The 22457-nt window shown below is 29.5% G+C and overlaps 1 protein-coding gene across 10 annotated transcripts in view; it reads left to right on the top strand.

Annotated features, from left to right (window-relative positions):
- The window catches only part of LOC121114281 (3',5'-cyclic-AMP phosphodiesterase 4C), a 404803-nt gene that overhangs the window by 193792 nt on the left and 188554 nt on the right, over positions 1 to 22457 (top strand). The window contains exon 1 of one of the 10 annotated variants that reach the window (XM_040708202.2): positions 10294 to 21327. The exons of the other annotated variants lie outside the window; for them this stretch is intronic. Within the exon in view, the coding sequence (XP_040564136.1) occupies positions 21185 to 21327 (143 nt within the window). The 5' untranslated portion in view covers positions 10294 to 21184. Of the gene's footprint in view, positions 1 to 10293; positions 21328 to 22457 lie in introns of those variants that run through there. 10 annotated transcript variants of the gene reach the window in all.

Below are 22457 nucleotides of genomic sequence, written 5' to 3' on the forward strand. Positions count from 1 at the left end.
AGAAAAATAGGAACAAATATATTTCTAAAAATTTTATAAAAACACCATCTCCAATTATTATTATTTTTTTTCACCTTTTCTTGTTTTAGAAATTTTTTTTTTTAATTTTTCAGGATATTAAATACAATATTCTTCAGTATTACACTAAAATCCTTAGCCAATTGTTTCTTGTGTATTTAAATTTATACAACAGAACTTGTACTTTTGCAGTGATCTAATCAATTTCCGCTTGATAAGGACCGGTACAGAAATAATAAAAAAATTTATTCTCCATTTATTAATCATCGTCATTAAAATATATTTTTTTAAATAATCGTTTACACAAATTCACACATAAAAATATAATTTAATAATATATTTTAATTAGCATTTATTTTTTTTAAACATTGAAAAACATTTAATTTTAATTTGTTTATATTATTTTTAAAATGAAAGAGTATTACTTTGATATATTCTATTTGAAAGGTCATATCGGGCCAAATAAAGTTCCACAAGTCAAATGATGGTGTTATAGCAAAGTTAATATCTTGGCATATTGTAACTTGCACAAGTTTCTGCCAATATTCAGATTATTTTATTACTAAAAGATAAACAATTTTTTAATGTTAAATATTTTACACTGTAATAACTTACCTTGGCATTCCTTGTATTTAAAACAGGTTATCCAATATATCTATAATTATTTGTCAGAAGGTAATTTTGCCTCAAACTTTTTTCCCGCCGGTAGTTTTTCCACCTACATTTTTTCCGCTGGTAATTTTGTCTCGACGAGATTTTAATGCATGACATATTAACCCTTTTTACATGTTTTTATATTATTGATATGAACTTTTCTGTTGTAGTAATAATTTCATCACTATGTTCCATATTTCTTCCTTTCCTAGTAATATAAGTAATCCGATCAAAATACAGCAGTGAAGTTCAATGCGATCATTTAAAAACATAAAAAGTGGCGAATATGTCTTTGAAACAAAATTATCGGAGGCAAAAATATACTTTTCAAAATTATTGGTACCAAAATTACTGGTCAAAATATTTCTTCACTCGTTTATTTGGTATTTAATACTTTTTTTTGGTTAATTTGTGAATAAAAAAATTAATTAGTGCTACTTTAAACTTTAAACATTTGGTGAAAAAAAAATCGACAAATAATATCGGAATAGGTTACAAACAGCTCAGTAAAGTATTTATTTTCTATGTTAAAGAGTAATTAGTAATCACGTTTCATAGTTTACCTTGAAAAACTAATCTGCGTTACATACAAGCAGGATTTTTATAAATATTTATATGTAATAAAAATGTCTACTTCAAAATAACAAGTTATTCATCAAAATATATTTTTTAATCTGTAGGTAAGTTTCTCTAAGGAAATCTTTACAATGACTCACATAAAGGATATTGAATTCATACCTTGGGAAAAAATGAACTAAAAGGTTTTATATTAAATATCTAAATAGTTGAAAGGCCTGTTATATATAAATATATTGTTATCTTTTATAACAATATGCATTCTTTTTCGAGGGGGTAATGTCTTTATATACATTCATTATGTCCAATCCATTAAGTGAGTTATTACAGTACTTTTATTAATATAGCTTTCATTTAAACCCTTAGATTATGTGGTACTACAGCATAAAAATGATATGTGGAAATAAAGTATATCTTTACTATTATAAAATATTAATCACATATTTATTATTTCAAAGATTGAATATATACTTCAAAAATATCATCTATTGCGATAAATATAATTTTTTTTTTTATCGCAATTAAGTGTGCTTTTAATTTAAGTTTATTTTTACACTGATTGATGTATAAGCTTGTACGTTATTACAACATAAAAATAATTTGTGAAAAATCAATTGATATTTTTGTAAGTATAAACATTGTTTTGTTTTTTTAATATACAGGAACAATAGTAATACTGGGATACTGACGTATTAAAGAGTACTTTATTTAATTTGTATTTAAACTTATACTTCAGTGCCATTACGTCAAAATATTGACATTAACATATATAATTGAGTTGCAACTTGAACAATATTAATGTTGTATCAAAATTAAGTTTGATTTTTTTAGTAGTTCATATTTTATTTCAATAACCTTCTTATAATTAGTACTTATTTTGTTATATTGTATCGTTTTAAATTGACTTTGATTGTGGATTATATGTTTTTATTTTTAATTAAGATAGTAAATTGCCATATTTTGATAGTAAAGTAGTAAAGAAATACAGAACAAAAAATATATTTTTTTAAATTTCTAAAGCTGTTACCAATATCAAATATTTCTTTTATTGGAAATATCTAACTATACATTAATAATCCACTACATGTGCTCATGAAAGACTGAGAGTACCAATGAGAATTAGTTAGGAAGATCGAAGCGTAAGTTCTTGGTTGGTTCGTAGTAGAGTTGAGGATCTACCTCAGAGTAATTCCAGGTTTATATCTTTCTATATACGGAACAGTATATTATTGTATTTCCTTTATCTTAAGGCTATTTTTCTGTCAGTATGTAAAAATAAAATAAAACGTAAATGATCGTGGTAATCCTCAAAGTTTGAAAAATGCTTGGGTGGAGAGCAGCTTAGGGGTCATGATGTTACCTTAGATCATCTGAGAGGAAAATAATAAAAACAAATGTAAATTATCATATAGCAAGGAAATTTAAAACAGATTTACTCCCATATCAATCCTTATTTCTACACCTAGTCCAACAAGGGCTTAAACTTATAAATTCCCTGCAAGCCCTCAATGTTACTCTTTCTCGTTCATAAGTTATTACATTAACCTTACATGTTTATTTCGCAATAATTAAACATTAATGATAACAGCTTTAGAAAATTAAAAATCATACATAGGTTATAACTACAAACTTTGAGCTTTGAGGACATATTGATCAATTTTGTCCTCAGGTTATAATTTTTTTTAAACAGAAGAATTCATATTTTGATTTTACCAAAATAGCACTATCATTTTAAATTTACACTTACCCCAATTTAGCCAACGTTTAACCCTTAGTTATTGTCTTCTCCTTTTTTCTACATAGCATTTTTATACTGTACACTATAAATGTCCATATACTGTAATTACAAATGGCTCTTATTATTAGTGGTAGAATGATAATGTTGGTTCTAGGTCATTTTATTTCTAATGAAACAAGTTTATTTTTTCTTTATATAACATTGTACCAACATAAATACGATACTGCAGTTGGGGTTAGAAGAACTAAAAAGAGGGAGGGAGGCTTTAAATGCAATATTCATACCATAGACCATCAGGGGTCCAACAACTGTTCATTATCACTCACTTTCTTTTATTACATCTAGAAACGATGATATTTGTATGTTATAAATAATGGGGTAATGTTTTTTTAGGTTTTTTCGTATTTTGATGCTGGGCAGTGCTGAACATAAGCTTTGCAAAATAATTTTGTTCCCAATGTCATCTTTAGGTCACACATCTAGATAATTATGAGTAAAAAGACAAAAATAATTTTTCAAGACCACACAACAACGTTCTAAAAGGATTGTGTATTTATTTTATTCGGATTCAAAAAGTTTCAGGTCCTTATGAGGAAAAAAATTTGCTTGATCTGAGCTTGTTAATAATGTTCAGGTATTTAATATAAAACTTATTATTAATGATTAGAGATGGGGGAAATGAACACGTTTGGCGTGTAAAAATTAACACTCCTTTAAATTTATAAAATTTCCCTATAAAAGTTTTAACTTGTACAAAATGATTTTACAAATCATTCTATACCTAAACTGTTTTTTTTATTCTTCCACTCTGGAAGCTGACGTTTGAAGTTAACCAGAACCTATTCTTATGAATAACAATTTATATCATAGGAATGTTATTAATGCAAAGAAAAAATATGCAGAATGGGGTTGTAAAAATGAACTCTTCAAAATTTGTATAATTTACTTCTACAAATTTCAACTTGAAAAACAGATTTTACAAGTCATTCTACGTGTTTATAGCGTTTTTAGATTTTTCAAGTCTACATACCGTTTTCAAAAGATGACGTTATGTGTTATACAGAACGCAATGTTAAAAATATGTATGGTTCTTATTTGAATATTCTATATAAATTCCGCCTGTAAAATTTAACTTATCCTTTTAATTTGTACAAGTTATTTTACACATAAACATAGTTGTCAGATTCTTTAAATCTAGAATTTGTTTTCCAAAAATGACAATTTATATTTAATGGAACCAATCGTTCATAATATTAATTTATCATATTGCAATATTTAATAGATTAGGGAAAATGAGGGCATTGGGGATTTAAAAACTAGCAACATTTCTTAATTTTTACAATTTGCAAATACAAGTTACAATCGGTAAAATTTATATAACGTGGTAAACAGAATTGTAAGATTCTTCAACTCTAGAAGCATTTTTTCAAAACTTTTTATGTTAAACATAACGCATAATTTCGATGCACCCTATAACAGATAAATATTTTTCTAAAATCTTTTTTGTAGACATTTTGTCAACCTATAATAAATATACATTTTTTAAAGTCGCCCTATTTAGCGAATGAGAGAAAAATCTTAGGAAATTTTCACAAAATATTTCGTTATTTTCTTTATGAAAAAATTAAAAAAAGATACGCACTCTACGCGGATCATAAAAAACAAAAACAAATAAAAAACCCTAAGTAATTTTTTCATTTATTTCCTCAGGATGTCGTTAGAAAAGAGCTTTAATAATAAATTTATTACAGTTAGAAAAATGTCTATAAAAGTTTTTTTATGCGAATTATTACAATAAATTATTTTAATCGTAGTTGACTTAAGAAAGTATGTTTTCCCTCTTCAAACTTTGATGTAAATGTGTGACCCAAAGATATATTTGGGAACAATTAAGTTCTTGTTAAAATATTTTTTACCACATGAAAACCATAATCGAAATTCAAAAACAGCTGAAAAAAAGTACCCTGATACACATACAATTTAAAGACATCAAAATACATAACAATTTGTTTTTATTAGACATGGATAAATATATAAAATATTTTAGTATATCATTACATAATTTTTATCTCAAAGGTTTAGTCTTTGTATGGAACATAAATATATTATTCCAGTACTTATGACACCACATCCAAACATAAAAAACTGTTTTGATATGTTAACTTTCAACATAAATAACAGGGTGATCTTTTTTTTATTTATTAAATTACAGAAAATGAGTGTAGAAGGGACTTTGAATTGTATCATTTTTGGTGTGTTTGGAATTTTTTACTAACTTTTTATTTGACTCATGTAAAAGATCTTTAATAAGAATATTTTGGTCACAAACATAGATCACGATAGGTTTTGTCACAAACATAGAGATAAAAATTGACGGCAAGAACTTATTATATTCCTAGAGAGCATGCACCTTGAAGTTTTCAATAAAGGCAATAAACATGTTCTAGTTTTATTTTTACTCCTATTTTTTGTTTTTTTACAACTGAATAATGTTGTGTACTACTACAGTTTGAAGTATGTACTGACCAAAGGCTTCATAAGCTTCAAAATTGGCCTTTTTTTAAAAATCATGATGTACTGTGTCACTTGTTTAGTAAGATAATAATCGGAGGGCATTGCCTTTTCTTACACAAAACTCCTTTACATGTATTTATCTCTTGGACCAGAACTTGTGATTTTATGCCATAGCTTTTTTTGAAAACTACACACCTCTATAAATGTTTCTAAAAGTTTTTACTTTCAATTTATTTAAATATATTCATGAAAAAATGCACTGAGAGATATTTTGTTGGTTTTTTACATATTGGATTATTCTCCATGAAATATAGCAAAATGACTATTTTATTTCCTGGTTTCTAATTGTTTTCCCATCTCACACTGATAAAAAAAGATAAGTAACCCCATTTAATTAATTTACAAAATGTCAACAACCTCATAAACATGTTGACAAATCTATATAATTTAAAAAAAACAAAAGATTAGTAGTTGAATGAACCTGTTCAGCCAATTACATAATGATTTTTAAACATTTCCAGCATATTTGAAATGATAATTTGTTCATTTTCAATATATTAATAGTCCAAAAGACTTTGTATACTTATGAATGTGCTACTAAAAATGTGAAAAATGTTTTTTTGATGCAAATTCTTACAACTATTGTATTAACAAATTTGAAATACATCTTTTTATATTCTTATTTGAAGATACCTAGTTTTTAATTTTTTTTTATAATGCATTTTTTCTACTATCAAGGGTGCTGAAGAGTATATAGCTCTATATTGAAACATCCTGATCCAACGGAAGTTATTGAAATAATTGCACAAAAAAAAAAAATATAATAATACGGCATGAGCAAACTAAAAAATATATGCTGCCTTCATGGCGGGATAACAGTCGCATGCCAAGAAGAATTTTCGCAAGGCTTCAACGTGAGCAATATACACCTATATTTATAATAGATAATATTATTATTCAATGAGTTTCATTGTAATTCTGCAATTTAGCACTTATCTCAGTTTACGAACTAATATACAGGGATTTGTAAAAGTGTGAGACCATCTTCGATATTTCCCCTAATTCAATAATAGTCGTTTTCTTGACATATATGAACTGATATTATAAAAGCATGGCAATTAAATTTTCTATGATAAAAGTTTTATTCTTACTAAAAATTAAGCAATTAAGATAATTACCATAATTCGTAGTTTTTAAAAACGTATCATCAGAATTTCATTAACTATATTATTAATCCATTAATTATTGATGGATTGCATGTGAAATATGCAAACTGTACATCTCTTTTTCCATCAAACTCACTAAACTAATACTTTAAAAAAATCACAGCTTATTAAGTCTATACCTAATTTTTGAATGAGAGATTCAATCAATTATTTCATGTTTTTATTACATATAAGGCATATGATCAATTCATTAATATTTATAAAAAGTGTACACAAATTCTTTCCTTACTATCTAACTATTACAGTCATACCTTTATTAAGAGTGCAGGAAAGATAAACTGAAAACGTGCAGTTTACCTATTGAACCATGTTTCTTATTTTGTCGTAATACTAAATTTGAAAACTCGATATTAAGACATAGTAGGTTGAAACGCTTAAAATAAGTGTTCGTTAGACGAGGTTTAACTGCACATTATAATATACAAACTACTTCAGTTGTAGCTTATGAATGTTTAAAAGTAATAGTATGCTGCCTATGTGAATTTAAATACAAAAATGAGCATTATTAAAAATTATAATTTCATTTATATCTAATGTACGCTAAAACTATTTTTCGTGAATGAAGCGAAGAAAAAAATGTTGAATCATTTTTATATTAAAACACAAACTACCATTGGAGACATTAAAATATTATATGGTAACTTAACCACTTGTAAACTGCCATCAACTAATGATGGATCCACTATCCATAGGCAGAAAATCTAAGGTAGCAGGTACATTGAGATACATCACAGGTCTCGAATATGAAATATACCCCTCTCGGGTCGCTCTGGAACCAAACGTCGTCGGCATACAATTTTATTTAAATCCTAGCGAATATATAGACAAAACACATACAGTCAGTCCAATTCTGTCACAATGGAAAACTTACACTTCAAGATTCACACCACTTGGCTGATCATGTTTTACATCCAGAACACCTGGAAGAAACTGGTGGATTCGAAGAACCCTCAGATGAGTATTTTTAGATCATAGGAGGAATCCAGGAAGGTCAGAGACGTGTAACAAGGGCAAGCTCAGAAAAATAGCGGAGAGGACTGTGATACCATAGATCACACAGGTGTCGAGGGGCCGTTCCTGGAAAGTGACAGCTAGAATCTGCACCTTGACATTTTTACAAAAAATATTTTGCTTTGCTTGAAGATAATTACTTCGACCTCGTGACCAAATGAATAGTGGTCCGCAGTAGCTCCAATCTTAGCCCGATTGATTATTTTGTCTTAGGCTACATTTAGGCACACATTGATAGATGTCCTCAAACAGCCCAGGAAAGTATGTTGGCTGCCATTCAAGAGCACTTCGCATTCCTGCACGGGTACCTCGTCACCAAAACTGCTTTCACTCCAGAGTCCTTATCGAAACCGTGATTGAAGCTGCCTATGACCTACAATGACTTCTTTTTTTATTTAAAATAAAAATATTAAAAACTACAGAGTTTACGTTGTTTTTGTAAATAAGACAGAAGATCCAGATTTCATGTATGAAGCCCGTATATGAACCAAAGAAAGTCTTTAAACAAAGATACATTTTGAATATAATCACCGTCAAGCATGGACGTGCAAACATAATGTATTGATACTGTTTTTCTGCTAAAAGAAAAGAAGGACCTCTCTACATGTAAGGTAGGTGGAGGATTTCCTCCAAGAAATCTTGGACAACAACCTCACTCCCTCAGATTAGGACATTAAAAATGGGTCGCTTTATTTTTCTTCCATCAAGACAATGACTGGAAACATACTGTCACAGCAACAAAGGATTAGCTCAAGAAAAAACACTTTAATGTCATGGATCCGCCAAGCCAGTTTCCACATTAGAAACCCGTGAACAATCTTTATATTTTGACAAATTGTCAAAATCGGAATGGATCATATTCTTATTTCTTCAACAGTAAATATTTATATATAAAAGCTTGCTAGTTGAAGCATCAATCCAAAATGTGAACCCTGAAAAGTAAACATACTTCACCCATTAAACATAGGCATCAGGTCTACCACATCCTTCATGAGGCTCCACTTCACGGAGAAACAACAAAAGTATCATTGCAATAAAATACTCGGCTAGCTCTGTATCCCATACTGAAAAAGTCACGCAGATACCATCCCGTGAGCTCTGTTTCCATTGTTCCTCAACAAAGAATATCATCTACTAATCTTCCTCCGATTTAGTACGATTTTCTTAATTTTGTATTCTGTGGAAACTAGAGTAAGTTTCGTTTTGAAAATCCTTGACTTGTCTGTGACCGTTTTTATTTTAGTAGACTTTAAAAAGATTTTGTATGGACCAGTATCAAAAAAAAATTAGGTCTATTTTGGTCTTAATGAAAAATTTGTTTTGAATCGGTTTAATTTATAATTCAGTTACTACAGACTGATTTAATAAATGAATTATTGATGAATATATATATTTTTTTAAATAGTAAATATGCGCACAATAATGTAATATGAAGTTTAATGTGTTGCATAAATCGTATTTCTACTCATCAATTATGATAAGGGAGAAAATTGGTCCATCGTAAGTGAACGGCAAAAAAAGCTCATGTATTAAATTTTGGTCTATTGTCTGAGATGGCACGTTCTGGAACAAATATTGGTACTTATCGGCTTAGAATAAACTACTTAAGACTGAGTCCAAGGAAAGTTCTGTTAAGTTAACTTAATAAATATAATATTATTATATGGAAGGTAGCAAGATATTATTCATAATCTCTGGTTGCGTCGAAACTAGATCAAAACAAACAGTATTTAATATAGTTAAAAGTTTTGCTAACCACCATAGAAACCAACCGAGAGGCTATAATCAAGGAGTACCTGAAAGGCAAATATCGACCAACTATTTTGATGAACCTGAAGAGCCTGGAGGTCAATTCCATTATCATCAAGAGAACCATTGAGATGTACAAGAAGACTCAATTTATCTAGAACAGGCACAGATCAGGCAGACCAAGTTCAAAAGGATAGGTATTGTTCCCTGAGACCAACAGCAACTCCAGAATGAGCCATAGACCTTCTAACAGGATGTTGCCTCCTTCCACTAATCCCAAGAGATGCTACAGTGGTGTAAGACCAATTTGAGTGACTTCTGGGACAAGACAGTCTGGTCCTTCCAGCCCTGATCTAAACGTCATAGATTAAGCCATGTTGTCATTCTTGAGAGCAAAGCCTCTGTTGCCCCCACCAAGAATTTGGAGGACAAGAAGGCTAAACTGGTGGCTGCCCGGGACTACATCTCCGTGGTCATGGTGCTTGCAGTTAGCAAGTCCATTCCAGAGAGACTTCGGGCTGTGGTCAAGCCTGAGGTAAGCATTTGAATAAAATTGATATGACAAGTTTTTGGAGCTTGTTTTGACCTATGTCTATAATTGTATACAAATTAATAAATTAGTTACATCATTTGTACAACAATAAATATTTAATAGAACTTTCCATGGACCCGTATATTAAATTTCATCTGATTTTGATGTGTTTTAATATAAAACTATTATTATTTAAAGAGATAATTTGAAGAGTTCGTCAAATGTGACTGGAAATCATTTTGATAAGTAATATCCTTTCTGTTTTAACAAGGGATCAATTATCTATTGATTAAGCAACGTTAATAAATTACTGCTTTCGATTATAGTATCTGGTTAGTAACAAACTGTTGTTAATCTAATATATCCCTAAAAGTAGAGAAAGAAAGATATCTGTACACCCTAAAAATTACTCATTAAAAACAATCACAATTAAAATAAAAAGGCACGGTCTGTTTTGTATTTGTAAGCCTTTTTTGAATGAAGTAGCCGAATCAAGAATGATTTGACAAACTAATTCAACAGCACTTGTTTTTTATTATCACAAATGTAGAAATCAATTACTTAATAAATATTTATTATATATATATTAATAAGTATAAATATAAAATAATATTTAAACTTCTGATTCGTAAGTTAAAAAGAGCATTTCTTTAAAAAATTAATAAAAAGTATTCAATATTGTAAAATTATTCGCATTATATCCTTTTGTTTGAAATTAAACGCTTAATTTAACAAAATTATAATCAGTGATAAAAAAAAATTCTCTACAGGTCTTTTTGTAATAGTAACTAATAAAGTAATTTATAGTTTCCAGAGCCTTAATCATTAATTGTTAGAGAGAAAACAATAAAAATAAATTATTTACTTGTCCATGAAAGACGAAGGTCGATTTGCTACATAGCCATTAGCCTAAGCCCTTTTTGGACTCGGAGTATAATTGTGGATCGACATTTCTATATTTGTCATTAATTGTTACGATGCGGGGGTTTGTTTTGATTTCATTATTCTGAAAACGGCTCGCAGTTAAATTGATGAAATGGCAAAGGTGATCTTTTCCCAAACATTCTTCAATTATCGAGGTGTTCCATTCAAAATTTGGTTTCTTTTTTGTAAGCACTCCGGCAAATTATTTATTTTTATCACTGGATATTATGTATTAAATAAGAAAGAAAAATAGGAGAACATGACTAGTAAGATTAAGTAGTGTTAGATTGGTCCTAGGACCTAGGAAAAAAATAACTAGCACTGAAAGCTATAAAAACGAAGAAAATAATGAATAATTGCTAAAACGTATCATAATAAGTTCTAGCCATATTACTCCTATTATGAATTTCATGTGTTTTGTCTCTTGAAAAAGGTTATGTTGAACATATGAAAGAATAACTGAAATGAACTGCGTCATTTCAGTTATTCTAATGACCATAAAATATCTTTAAGTACCGATCTTTGGACTAACAAATTTTAATAGGACATGCATGATGGGAATGTAATTTTTTTGGGTGTTTTTGACCAATCCAACTGTATTACTAAGCAAAATTTCGCTGTCTATTGTCAATGCTTATACCTCCGAGCAATGCTTGTCGTATTTAGTACAACAGAACATGCCCTGATTAATGAATAAAAAACTCATTGAATTGTTTGCGAAGGAGAAAAATAAACCCAGACTGTGTAGTAGATATTCTCTCAAATATTACTCAAATTGTAGGGTTTCTTATGTCAGGCATACCGGCAAATAATATTATTTTTATCAATAGTTTTAATAAAAGTATTTCTATATTTAAGTATTATTGTTTTAACTCGATACTTGAGTAGCAAAAGTCAGAAAAATTAAAGCCTAGTATATGATTATAACCATTTCGTTTCTTCTTTTTTATGAGTAAATATATTTAAATTTATTAAATAATGTAATTATAATTAAAGAATCAGAATTTGGCCTAAAGAACTTTAAATTTAGTCGAATATATATATATTAAAAATTTGAAAAACCAGTATGAATGTTTTAATTGACATTGGTTTACTTTTTTAGATTTTAACCCTTTCACACCAACGGAACTCCGGTGTCCCATCAATTCAATATTGCTTACTGCGCTTGTTTTTAAACTGTTTTTTTTGTGTGTATGATACCTAAAATTTTATAATAGTTAGTCAAAAGGAAGTTTTGAATATTTTGTAAGCAATTGAATATCATCATATTCTACATTTAAAAAAAACTTCGAACCTTAATAGCATTTTATTTTTCTAAAGGAAAAATGAAATGTATGTTTTAAATAATGTTTAGTTCTCATTTTTATATCAAAACTTATTAATTTTTCAATTTTTGGTGAAGTTGGATCCTTCTCTTGTCTTGAGGGAGTTTTTTTTGTCAATGTATCAACTGGTTTGTTTTAGTATTTTACTTTGTAATATTCTTTGTTTTACTGATGATCTATAAGAACTTTTAATGAAATTAAATATACACGATAGAAAAAAAATCCAATAAAATATCATTTAAATTAATGGGGGCCTTATCAGTGATCATATCTGTACTCTTCTTGATGAAGTGAATAATGAGATGAAGAAAATATTGAAAACTTGGGTAAAACATTTAGGTAGAAAACTTATTGTTGATTATAAGGTTCAAAAAAACAAAAATTATTAAGTACAGTATACTTTTAACTGTGAGGCAAACATTCTCATTATTTCGAAAAATTAAAAATATTTTGTAAAAATATAAAACTATTTGAGCAACCATTGCACTACACACTAAAAATACAACTTATATTTATTTAGTTCTTAAGAATAGGGTGTTACTGGAATGGAAGAGTTGATAAACATAATGGTGGACCAAACGAACATTTTTTATTAAAAAATGCCAAAAAACTTTACAAAATTCCTGGACGAAATAAGTGTATTTTTTGTATAAAAGGAGATAAACTAAATAAAACTTTTGTTATGTGTATGGCATGTATTGTGCCATTATGTTTAGTAAAATATAACAATTATTTCCAAATTTTTCACAAGTATAATTTTTTAATAATTTATATGAGAAAATGCCAAAGGACAAATACGTTTTATGCAAAAGTATCATCTACAATTGTTTTTTGATGTAGCATTTAAAATAAACGTTAAAGATAAATATTGAAAAGTGAATAATTAAGCTTACTTTTTTAAGTTAAAAAAAAAACTTTTACATCCAGAGGGACATATATGTTTTTTTTATTAATTTGGAAAGTAGAATGAACTAGAATTGATTGTTAATTTGAACAATGTTAAAATGATTCTAGAGGGCTAAAAAAATCAGCATGAAAGAAAAACAACAACATTTTTGATACCTTGTGGGTTGGAATTAATTCAAAAATGATATTAATATTATCGATTATCTGTAATTTTTATGGACATTCTAGTCATATTGTTGTACAATTTCGAGTAACATCGATAGTTTTTTGTACCTAGAACTATGTTAAATAATGGACAAAATTTAACAAACTACACCATGTTACATATAATTATTATAAAATATTTTAATAGTTGGAAACATGCTTTGTTATAGATAGGGCTGCATGAAAATAACGTACCTTCACTTTTATTTTAATTTATAGTATATTTTTCTATTGACAACTTAGCCCAAATGTAATATATACTCATGTTAAAAATGTCATCTCGTTATATCAACAGCAGTTTGTCTATAAACAGGATGTCCTTTTATCGGATTACAATGACGAATGCAGAAAATTTGTACAAAGACTGTCGTGATAGCCATTAAATATTGCATTTGTACGAAATCCCCAACGTATGATAAGAAGAATAGCAAGGTCTATGTATATGTCAATTACAACCCCAAATAAGATCATAAAAGTGAAAAATAAATAATCAAGGGCCAGAAGAAGACAACGCTTTTTGAACGAAAATACAAGGGAGAACATGATTGCCAGATATAAATTTTTCCTGAACGTCATAAAAGCAAGCCAATAAGTAGGTTTTTTAGATAAGAAGTTATCTAGTATTCACTGAGTCTAATAGAGCAAAACAAACATGTATATAACCACTAAGAAGTTTGATGAAGTACTTAATACTTCAAAAATGATCTTGGGATAGTTTTAAATGTAGCCAAATTATGCTGTTTATTCAGGCCTTTACATTAACACTATTCCAAACGCCAAAAAAAAGGCAAATTGTTTCAGCGGACAGGTTAATACAGTATATATTCTTTCCGAACGGACAGGTGGTCCAAATGAATGCAAACTATATTCGTTTTGACATTTTATACTGTTGTATTATCATGGGATATTTGGATTCTACTTTATTTAAAAGTAAAATACATGGACAGCCATTATTTTATGCTAATAGCTCCCAAGCATGCGTAAAACTCAACTTTTCAAACTGTAGGACAAGTAAGCATTTTTTTAACCTGTCTATTAGTACAAGTATGAAAAAAAAATTATAGCCCTACCTAATTTATTAAGAACAATAAAAAATAAGTATTATTTGTATTTTAAAAGTGCATGTGATACCCTGAATTAGAAAATAACTAATAATGCTCTATATATTTGGCAACAAGATTATGCATCAAGCCACATCTCTATTTTATTAGTGTTGCTCTAATTATGGAATTCGGAGTATATTATTGGCAACGTTCTAGATATTTCGATCCATTTTTGATATAGTATTAGTTATTTAAAAACTGATCAAAGCATGATTGAAAATTTTTGAACGGCTTGTAGTATCTAAAATTTGAAGCTATGTGTCAAATATTGAGACTTTAAAATTAAACAATTGGTTTAAAAAGCCTACATTTTTAGGAAACAAACTTATTCATAGTTCCTAGCAGAAAATGTGGTATAAAGTTTTTTTTCTAAAAAAAACAAAAACAAATGTAAAAATTTTAAGGTGAAATTAATAAAACACTTATGTTTTAGAGAGAAAAATTCTATTTGAGAATAGTCTCAGCAGATATATTTGTGAATAGTCCAAAGTTTATAATCTTATATTTAAATATTCATTTGTTGGTTTCATTTAGATAAATCGTTGAGTATTTTTTTGTTTTCAATCCATATCATTTGTTCAGTATTATAAATATATTAAAAGGTTATCTTAAGTGAATTCTAAATCAACTTTTCATTTAACAAGTTCGATACCAAAGATGTAAATATTAGTTAAGCTTCCAATTATTAAAATATGGACAAAAATATAAATTTGCAATAATTAAATTGATTAATATATTTGGAATATGCCCATACCCGTCTCCTACTATTCTGGATTACAGAGATGAAACAATTATTCAGAAAAAAATAATTATGAATATATTTGTGATCATAAATCATGATAAAATTATGATCTTGCCACATATTATGCTTTTTCATCCAACCCATAGGTCCTTTCCAGTATAAATAATTAATCATGTCTAATGATAATAACTAACAGAGAAGTGATTAACAATACTTCTACTCGAATTATTGTAGTGTCCATATATTTGTCTTCTTATTAGACTATATTTTATTACCTACTTTATCTCTAGTTTGAATTTATAACATAGTGAAATTTTGTTAGTGTATGCATTACATTTTTTGGGCATGATTCCATCATTTTTCCACTATTAAACCACCATTTAATGCATTTAATAGTAATGCACGTTTCATGTTCAAATTATATAACTCACAAAAATAACAAAAAAGACCTAGAAATCTTTTCATTTATATATTAAGGAAAATTTCTTAGACAAAATGGCGTAAAGGCGAAATGGTTCAATGCAAAATGGCCTGAGGAGAAATAGTACAACACAAAATTATAACAAAATTTCGAAGGGCCTTATAAATATACACATTAATAGGGACAAGTTTTTGACCTTGGTACTTCATGAGGGTTAAATACAGGGCTGGTACTAAGACTTTTCTTCGGGAGAAAAAGGTTAGTCGACTATTTTTTTTCAAACTCACTGACAGACAAATCTTTAAAAATAAAATATGGACATTCGTAGTTCCCCAAAAAATAATACAAAATACATTTTTTGATAAATATTCACTTTTTGTATAAAAAGATTGTACAATTTTCAAATTTTAATTACCTTATTTTAAATAAGGCAAAACCTTTTGCCTAAACTCTGCAAATATCATGTGTCTCAAAATTTTTGACTGACATCCCATTTTTCATACTCAAATACTCCATTAGGATTACACACTCACCGTGGTTCCGTCCCCGAGTAAATACTTGCAATAAGTTAGGATTTCTGTGTATATATTTTATAGAACTGTGTAGACATGGAAAATTGAACTTCAGACTCGGGTAAAATTAAAAAAACTTACAGGTATACATATTAATACACCAATGCAACTATTTGACAGATGATTGATGATCATAAAGGAATATGGACATTTGCACCAATTTTTGAAAGACATTAACAAATTAACGTTGTGTGAATACATTACCAGTCATTTATCAAGTTTTTTTGTTTTTTAATATTAATAACATTCTAATTCGTTCCTTCACCTCTGGCGAGGAGTGAGAGTGTGGAAAGTAAACAATAAATTATTAAATGTGACGCAATCGTAAGCGCATTCAGTATGAATAATGACGTTACCAAACCTTTACTACTTTGTTATGGAGTCATCATATGTAAGTAGTAGATAAGTACTGGTTTGAAAAGGAAATTATTGTATAATGACGTATTTTATATGTGTAAATACATTTGTTGAACGTACCCACATTAAAATCTAATGCAAGGTGATCTAATGTGTAAGTATTTAAAGTTCCCTTAACTATATATAGTGTACAATTGACTATAGACCATGCTAAGAGGATGTTGATGCTTATTCATGTATAATATTATTGAATATCACTATATAAATATTCATAAATATCCATCAGTTAGTAATATAAAGTATGGGGAACAAAATTAAATAGTTAATCCCCAATAGATTTGACAATATGATTCTCATTAATCAAAAAAGTTAGAGAAATAATTCTTTTTGCAAGAGATAAACTGTAGATAGAAAAAATATTTTACAAAATACCCACCTCCACACCAATAATGTCAATAACGGCCCCCAAACGCCTTGCACCACGAATTCACAAAATCAAGACGTACAATTACCAATATTTGATAATTTTTAAGCCTTTTAAACCAATGAGGTTTTATGTGCCAGTCATCGGAAGTAATGACAACGGACATCATTTCTGTATCGTATTAATATTCGTAATCTATATCTATAGTTGACAAGTACAAGGATAAAAATATGTAATTATCCATAAGATATCCGTATCATGCAGGTAATTTACAGGTAGATTATTCATAATTGTTCAGGCTACTACATAATATGTGGCTCGTCAGAACAATAGGTAGCTATAATATTATTTACTAAAAATTGTTGCAGTTTTTTTTTTTTTTTTTTTTTTTGTATTTTTCAATGAATTATTGCCAATTTTTATTAATAAATTATTCTAATGAACCCTTTCAGTGGGCCGCAAATTGCACTTAAATTATCCAAAATTAATGATTACAATAAAAGATGAAGAATATATTTGTAATTTAAAAGGGCCAAATAAGTATCGTACATAAAATAAAGGTTATAAACTGAAGCCAAATCTTAACTTTACATTAACTCATCCCACAAAAACAAATTCAATGGAAATAATTTACAAAAATATGTCGATGAAGATTTTGTGTTGTATGAATACCTGTATGAAATGAAAAAATAATATGGAATCCTTTTCTTGTCTTGACTTGTGGTCAACTTTGTGTTTATGTTGCCAAGCCTTTTAATATCCAATGTACTGATGCTTTTTAACGAGGAAACAAAAAGCTAAAATATATCCTCATTTTATAATTAATAATAACTATATCGTTTATCGATGTTTTAGTTGTAAAATATTGCATTTGTCCATAGAAAACATAGTTTGTAACATTACTGACGTATTTTTCAAAGACATATAAGAGTACCTGTATTAAGGCTTTTATCAAGAAAAAAAAAAATAATACAATGTAAAAATTTTCAATAGAAAAAGTTATTGATGAAAAAAAATATATATTTTACCATCACGTTTTAGATGTGTCCACATGATTTATTGCTGATTAAATATTTTCGGCAAAATATAAATGCTTATACATAAATTAAATTACTTTTTCGTCTTTATAAAGAGTTACGAAAAACTTAGTTCAACTTAATTAAAGAAAAATAAACTCACCCCTGTATTTATTGAATGACTTGTATATTTAGTTGTGTAGTTGTTATGACTGATATTGGTTAGGCTATCAAATATTGTAGGTCTTTCTTGTCTTTGTTTAAACATTGTCTTGTTACGATACCTATGTTTTTGTAAAAGAGCTGATAATTTTTTTTTTGATCTTTTTATGTACTTTTTGAATAAAAATCCACCTACAGGACTCTAACATGAAATTCACGCTCTTTTTGGGTCGGACTCGAACCAAATAATGATATCATGTCATTTTTTTTTTTTAATCCCGTTTAATATAGAAACAGAGCACATTCATTCAGTCTAATTTCGTCACAACAGAAGAACTTTACTCGCAGCTGCCAGAGATTCAGTTCACAGAGAAGGAACGGAGATGCACCGTAGTTATGTGTGTAATCAATAATCAAGGTCAAATCATTGTGTCATAGTTTTCATCATTGGGCTGAGAATGCATGACATCAAGGAAATCAGGAATGAGCTGGAGTATTCAAAGCACACTCGGAGGACTATTTCAAAGTCATAGGAGGATTCCAGGAAAGTCAAAGACGCGGAACTCAATAAAAAGAATCGTACCAATACTCGGTCGGGATGAGAATGAAGCATGTGATCCCTTGAATTATAGAGGTGGGCAGGTGCCGCCTAAACTATGGAAGTTGGACTTTTCTCCCTGCCATTTGTCCAACATGTCTATTTCCTGGCTTGAGGAGAATTTCTACAACCTCTTGACCAAGGACCTGTGGCCAGTTGCCACGATCTTAACCTGATGGATTATTTTGTCTAAAGCTACTTTGAAGCTCACGCTAATACAAATACAGAGGCATGATGATGGTTAAATTATATAGTTGAACTAAGACAGAAAATCCACAATGACTCTTTTTTTTATTGTGATAAAAATAACAGATTTATTGTCGTTTTTTGTTAATACACGATTATTTTTTATGTTGTGTGTTACCTTGACTTATTAAATTTCAATTTCTTCTCCTTAGAATGGCAAATATAATCTTTGTAATATGTTTGATCAAAACCCATCAGTAACTTTTACTGTAATCCTGGTGACTAACCAACTCACTAACAAAAAATAAATGTAGGCAAAAACCTCAGTTCAACTTTGTTGGCGGAAATAAAAAGTGTAAAAGCAGTAAACTTACGCTTACACAGATGTCCTTAGAAGTTTGGTTTGAGAGCGGGTCAGCTATGATATTTGATGACGCTATGTGAGACAATTTCTATTATTGCTTTGTTTTAGAACATTCAACATTCTAACAATAACAAAGAGTCAATATTTCATTACGTAATGATACTGTAAGTCCATGTTCCAATATCAATTAAGTATGAACCGTTTAAAATCTTTAGATCCCCTGTATCATTGTAGCACAGGAATAACGAAAATCACTTACTCAACACTTCAAACTTCGAGTTGTTTGACCTAAATTAGGACAAAAATTGATTGCTCCATTTTGTATTATTTATTTTAAAGCTAAAATAAATTGTTATTTTTTCCCCCAAATTAATAATTTACCAAAACATCGAATGACGCAAAATCTTAGGATGTAATTTTTAGTACATAAAATGAGCCCTTCTACGAAAAATCATGATCCAACCAGATGCAGTGTTGGCTCTATGTTTATTTCCACCCTATCATAGCCGCTCGCATTCAGCCCACTGCTCTCCTCCAATACAAAATACAAATTGTTAGAATTACTATGTCACTTTTAGTTTCTTTTTTAGACATTCCTGTTTCATAAGTGATTGAAGTGAAATAAAGTATATAAATTTTATAGCTGACACTGGTAGTAAAATGTTGACTGTTAATTTTCTCATTAAAATAGGAAGGCTTAGTGGCAATTTTTTGATTTTATAAATAAACAAGCATAAACAAACATTTCGGCATCTTATCATCATGAGTGAGCAAAAGGCCAAAAGAAAGGATGTCTCAGATCTTTCAGATACTGAAATTGAAGTGTCTAGGACTATAGACATTTTGAAGTGCTTCAGAAGCCTTGTTTTCATGGAAGCCAAGATGAAAAATGATGGAAAAGACCTCTACAGAAAAGCAGGAAATGGAAGGCACAATTTAAAAAGGAATCTGAAGTTCCTATCTGGGTTGGAGAAGAATATAAAGGAGTACCCCACCAAATTGATAAATTGCCTAGCCAAAGACTTCTCCGTGGCTGCCAAGACCATCAGGAGTACCTAGAAGGGTAAATTGGGATTCTCCCCAGAGATGTCACATTCTGATAGAGGTCATGAAGTCCAGAAGGCTTGAAAGGTAAAGAAGGAAAGATATGTTGATCCCTTACTCGCAAGATTTGAACCCGCTGGACTTTTTTGTTTGGAGTTGTTTGGATGGGGAAACCAAAAAAAATCCTCACCCAAATGTGGACTCACTGAAAACCGCCGTAGTGGCTGGGTGGAACAAAATCTCTGAGTTGTTCATCATTAACTCCTGCAGGGCCTTCCAGCGACATGTGAAGGCTCTGAAGGTAGCCATATTGAGTGACCAAGTTTGCACATTCCTTGTTTCAAGTTTTAGTTTTATAGATTTTTTTGTTGTTATTTTTGAAAATAATTTTTTTTTAAAGTATTACCTCTCGATTCTACGTTTTGCTCCCCATGCCTGTTTACAAAAATATTTTTTTTTAAATAATCATTGAATATTAAATGCAGAAGTTTCGTACCTCATGAATTCGGGACAGTAAAGTCCACACACTCCTTCCCTTCTTGTCATTCCCTCCTTCTGTTATCAAAGAAAGGAGGAAAACTCAATGTTTTGCAAGGAGAGAACGGAGAAAATACAGCCTTTCCTTCCCAAAGGCTTTTTTTTTGTATATGTATATATTTATTACACAAGAGTTAAAAACATGCAGTAATAGTTCATCATGAACGACTAACACGTAAAAGTAATTCAACATGAAGTGTAATTCGTGCAACTATCAAAAATATTTCTTTCTTACTTGAATGATAACGAAAAAAAGTAAATTATCTCAATAGCTTCATAAAATGTATCCAAGTTATTCCAGTATCACTCCAATTAAAAGAAACTTTAGTACGAACACAAATAGTTCAAATATGGGAACAATGTATAACAGTTCAAGATCCAAGAGTATGGCAGCTAAACTTTTTTTGATGAGAAAGGTAAAGAGGTAAGGCAGTTCTTTTATACAGCTTACAAATTTCATGTGTGGGCCGCCAATATAAAAGCAAGCTAGAAGGTGTTTTTTTTTACTAAAATTGAATATAACTTCATTGCCATTCTTCATAGAATTCCAGTGGCATGGAATAATCAAGCATTATTTTTATTCAGGCATTAGAGGAATATAAAAGAAGTGATTTGTAAAAAAAATAAAGGAGTAATGTCATTTTTTAATTTCTTTTTTTCAAGACGGAAAAAATAAAGGACTAGTTGAGCTGCATGTGTTTTGTTTCATATGTCTAGAACTCCATGGAATTCTTCCAACAATTATCGTCATTTTCTATGAACTAATTATTATGATTGCCCCTATAAAGGCGCCGCAAATTGTACTTAAAGTAGCCATAATTGATCGTGACAATAAAAGAATGATTATTTGACAGATTTTACGGGCTTCTATTTCAATCTGAACACTGAGTAATTCATTTATTAATTAAGGTTAAGTGATTAAAACTAATTCATATTTCAATGTATTAAACCATAAACAATTAGTACTAAACAATGCAAACTTAAGCTCTCTGGCTATCGTACAGGTCAATAAATGGCACTTGAACGTGATTGCCGATTTTCCATTCACGCACTTTCAAATGTTGGCGTATCCAGGTTCCCCTTCTAGTCTGGGATCCAAAGTGTCGTACAGGAAGAATGGATCTGTCAAAAAGGCAATACTGAAACCGGAGCAGTTAAATAAATAGCCCAGGCTAATCTTTTCAAGTAGATTAGGGCTCACGGAAGAGATCTCAGAGATTCACACCAGACTATTTAGAAAGCTATCAAAAAATGGGTGGAAAGAGCCTTGTGAGGGTGGAGAGACGACTTCTGACCACATTAATGAAAGATACCTATCTCCTCCTCTTTGAATGAGTCTTTTGTTTTCTTTTGAATTCCTTTTTGACACTTAACCCCCCTTCCCCGACACTCCTGATCTCAACACTCTAGAATACAATTCTTGGGTACATTTTGAGAGGAAGGCCTCTAATGTCCGTCATCCTAACACCAAGATCCTCAAATACACTGTTGTCAGTACTGGGTCTCCATAACAGAGAACTATATCTGCAGTGGGTACCAGGCCTTCATCCACCA

The sequence above is a fragment of the Lepeophtheirus salmonis genome, chromosome 3 (assembly GCF_016086655.4).
Source record: "Lepeophtheirus salmonis chromosome 3, UVic_Lsal_1.4, whole genome shotgun sequence".
NCBI lineage: Eukaryota > Metazoa > Arthropoda > Copepoda > Siphonostomatoida > Caligidae > Lepeophtheirus > Lepeophtheirus salmonis.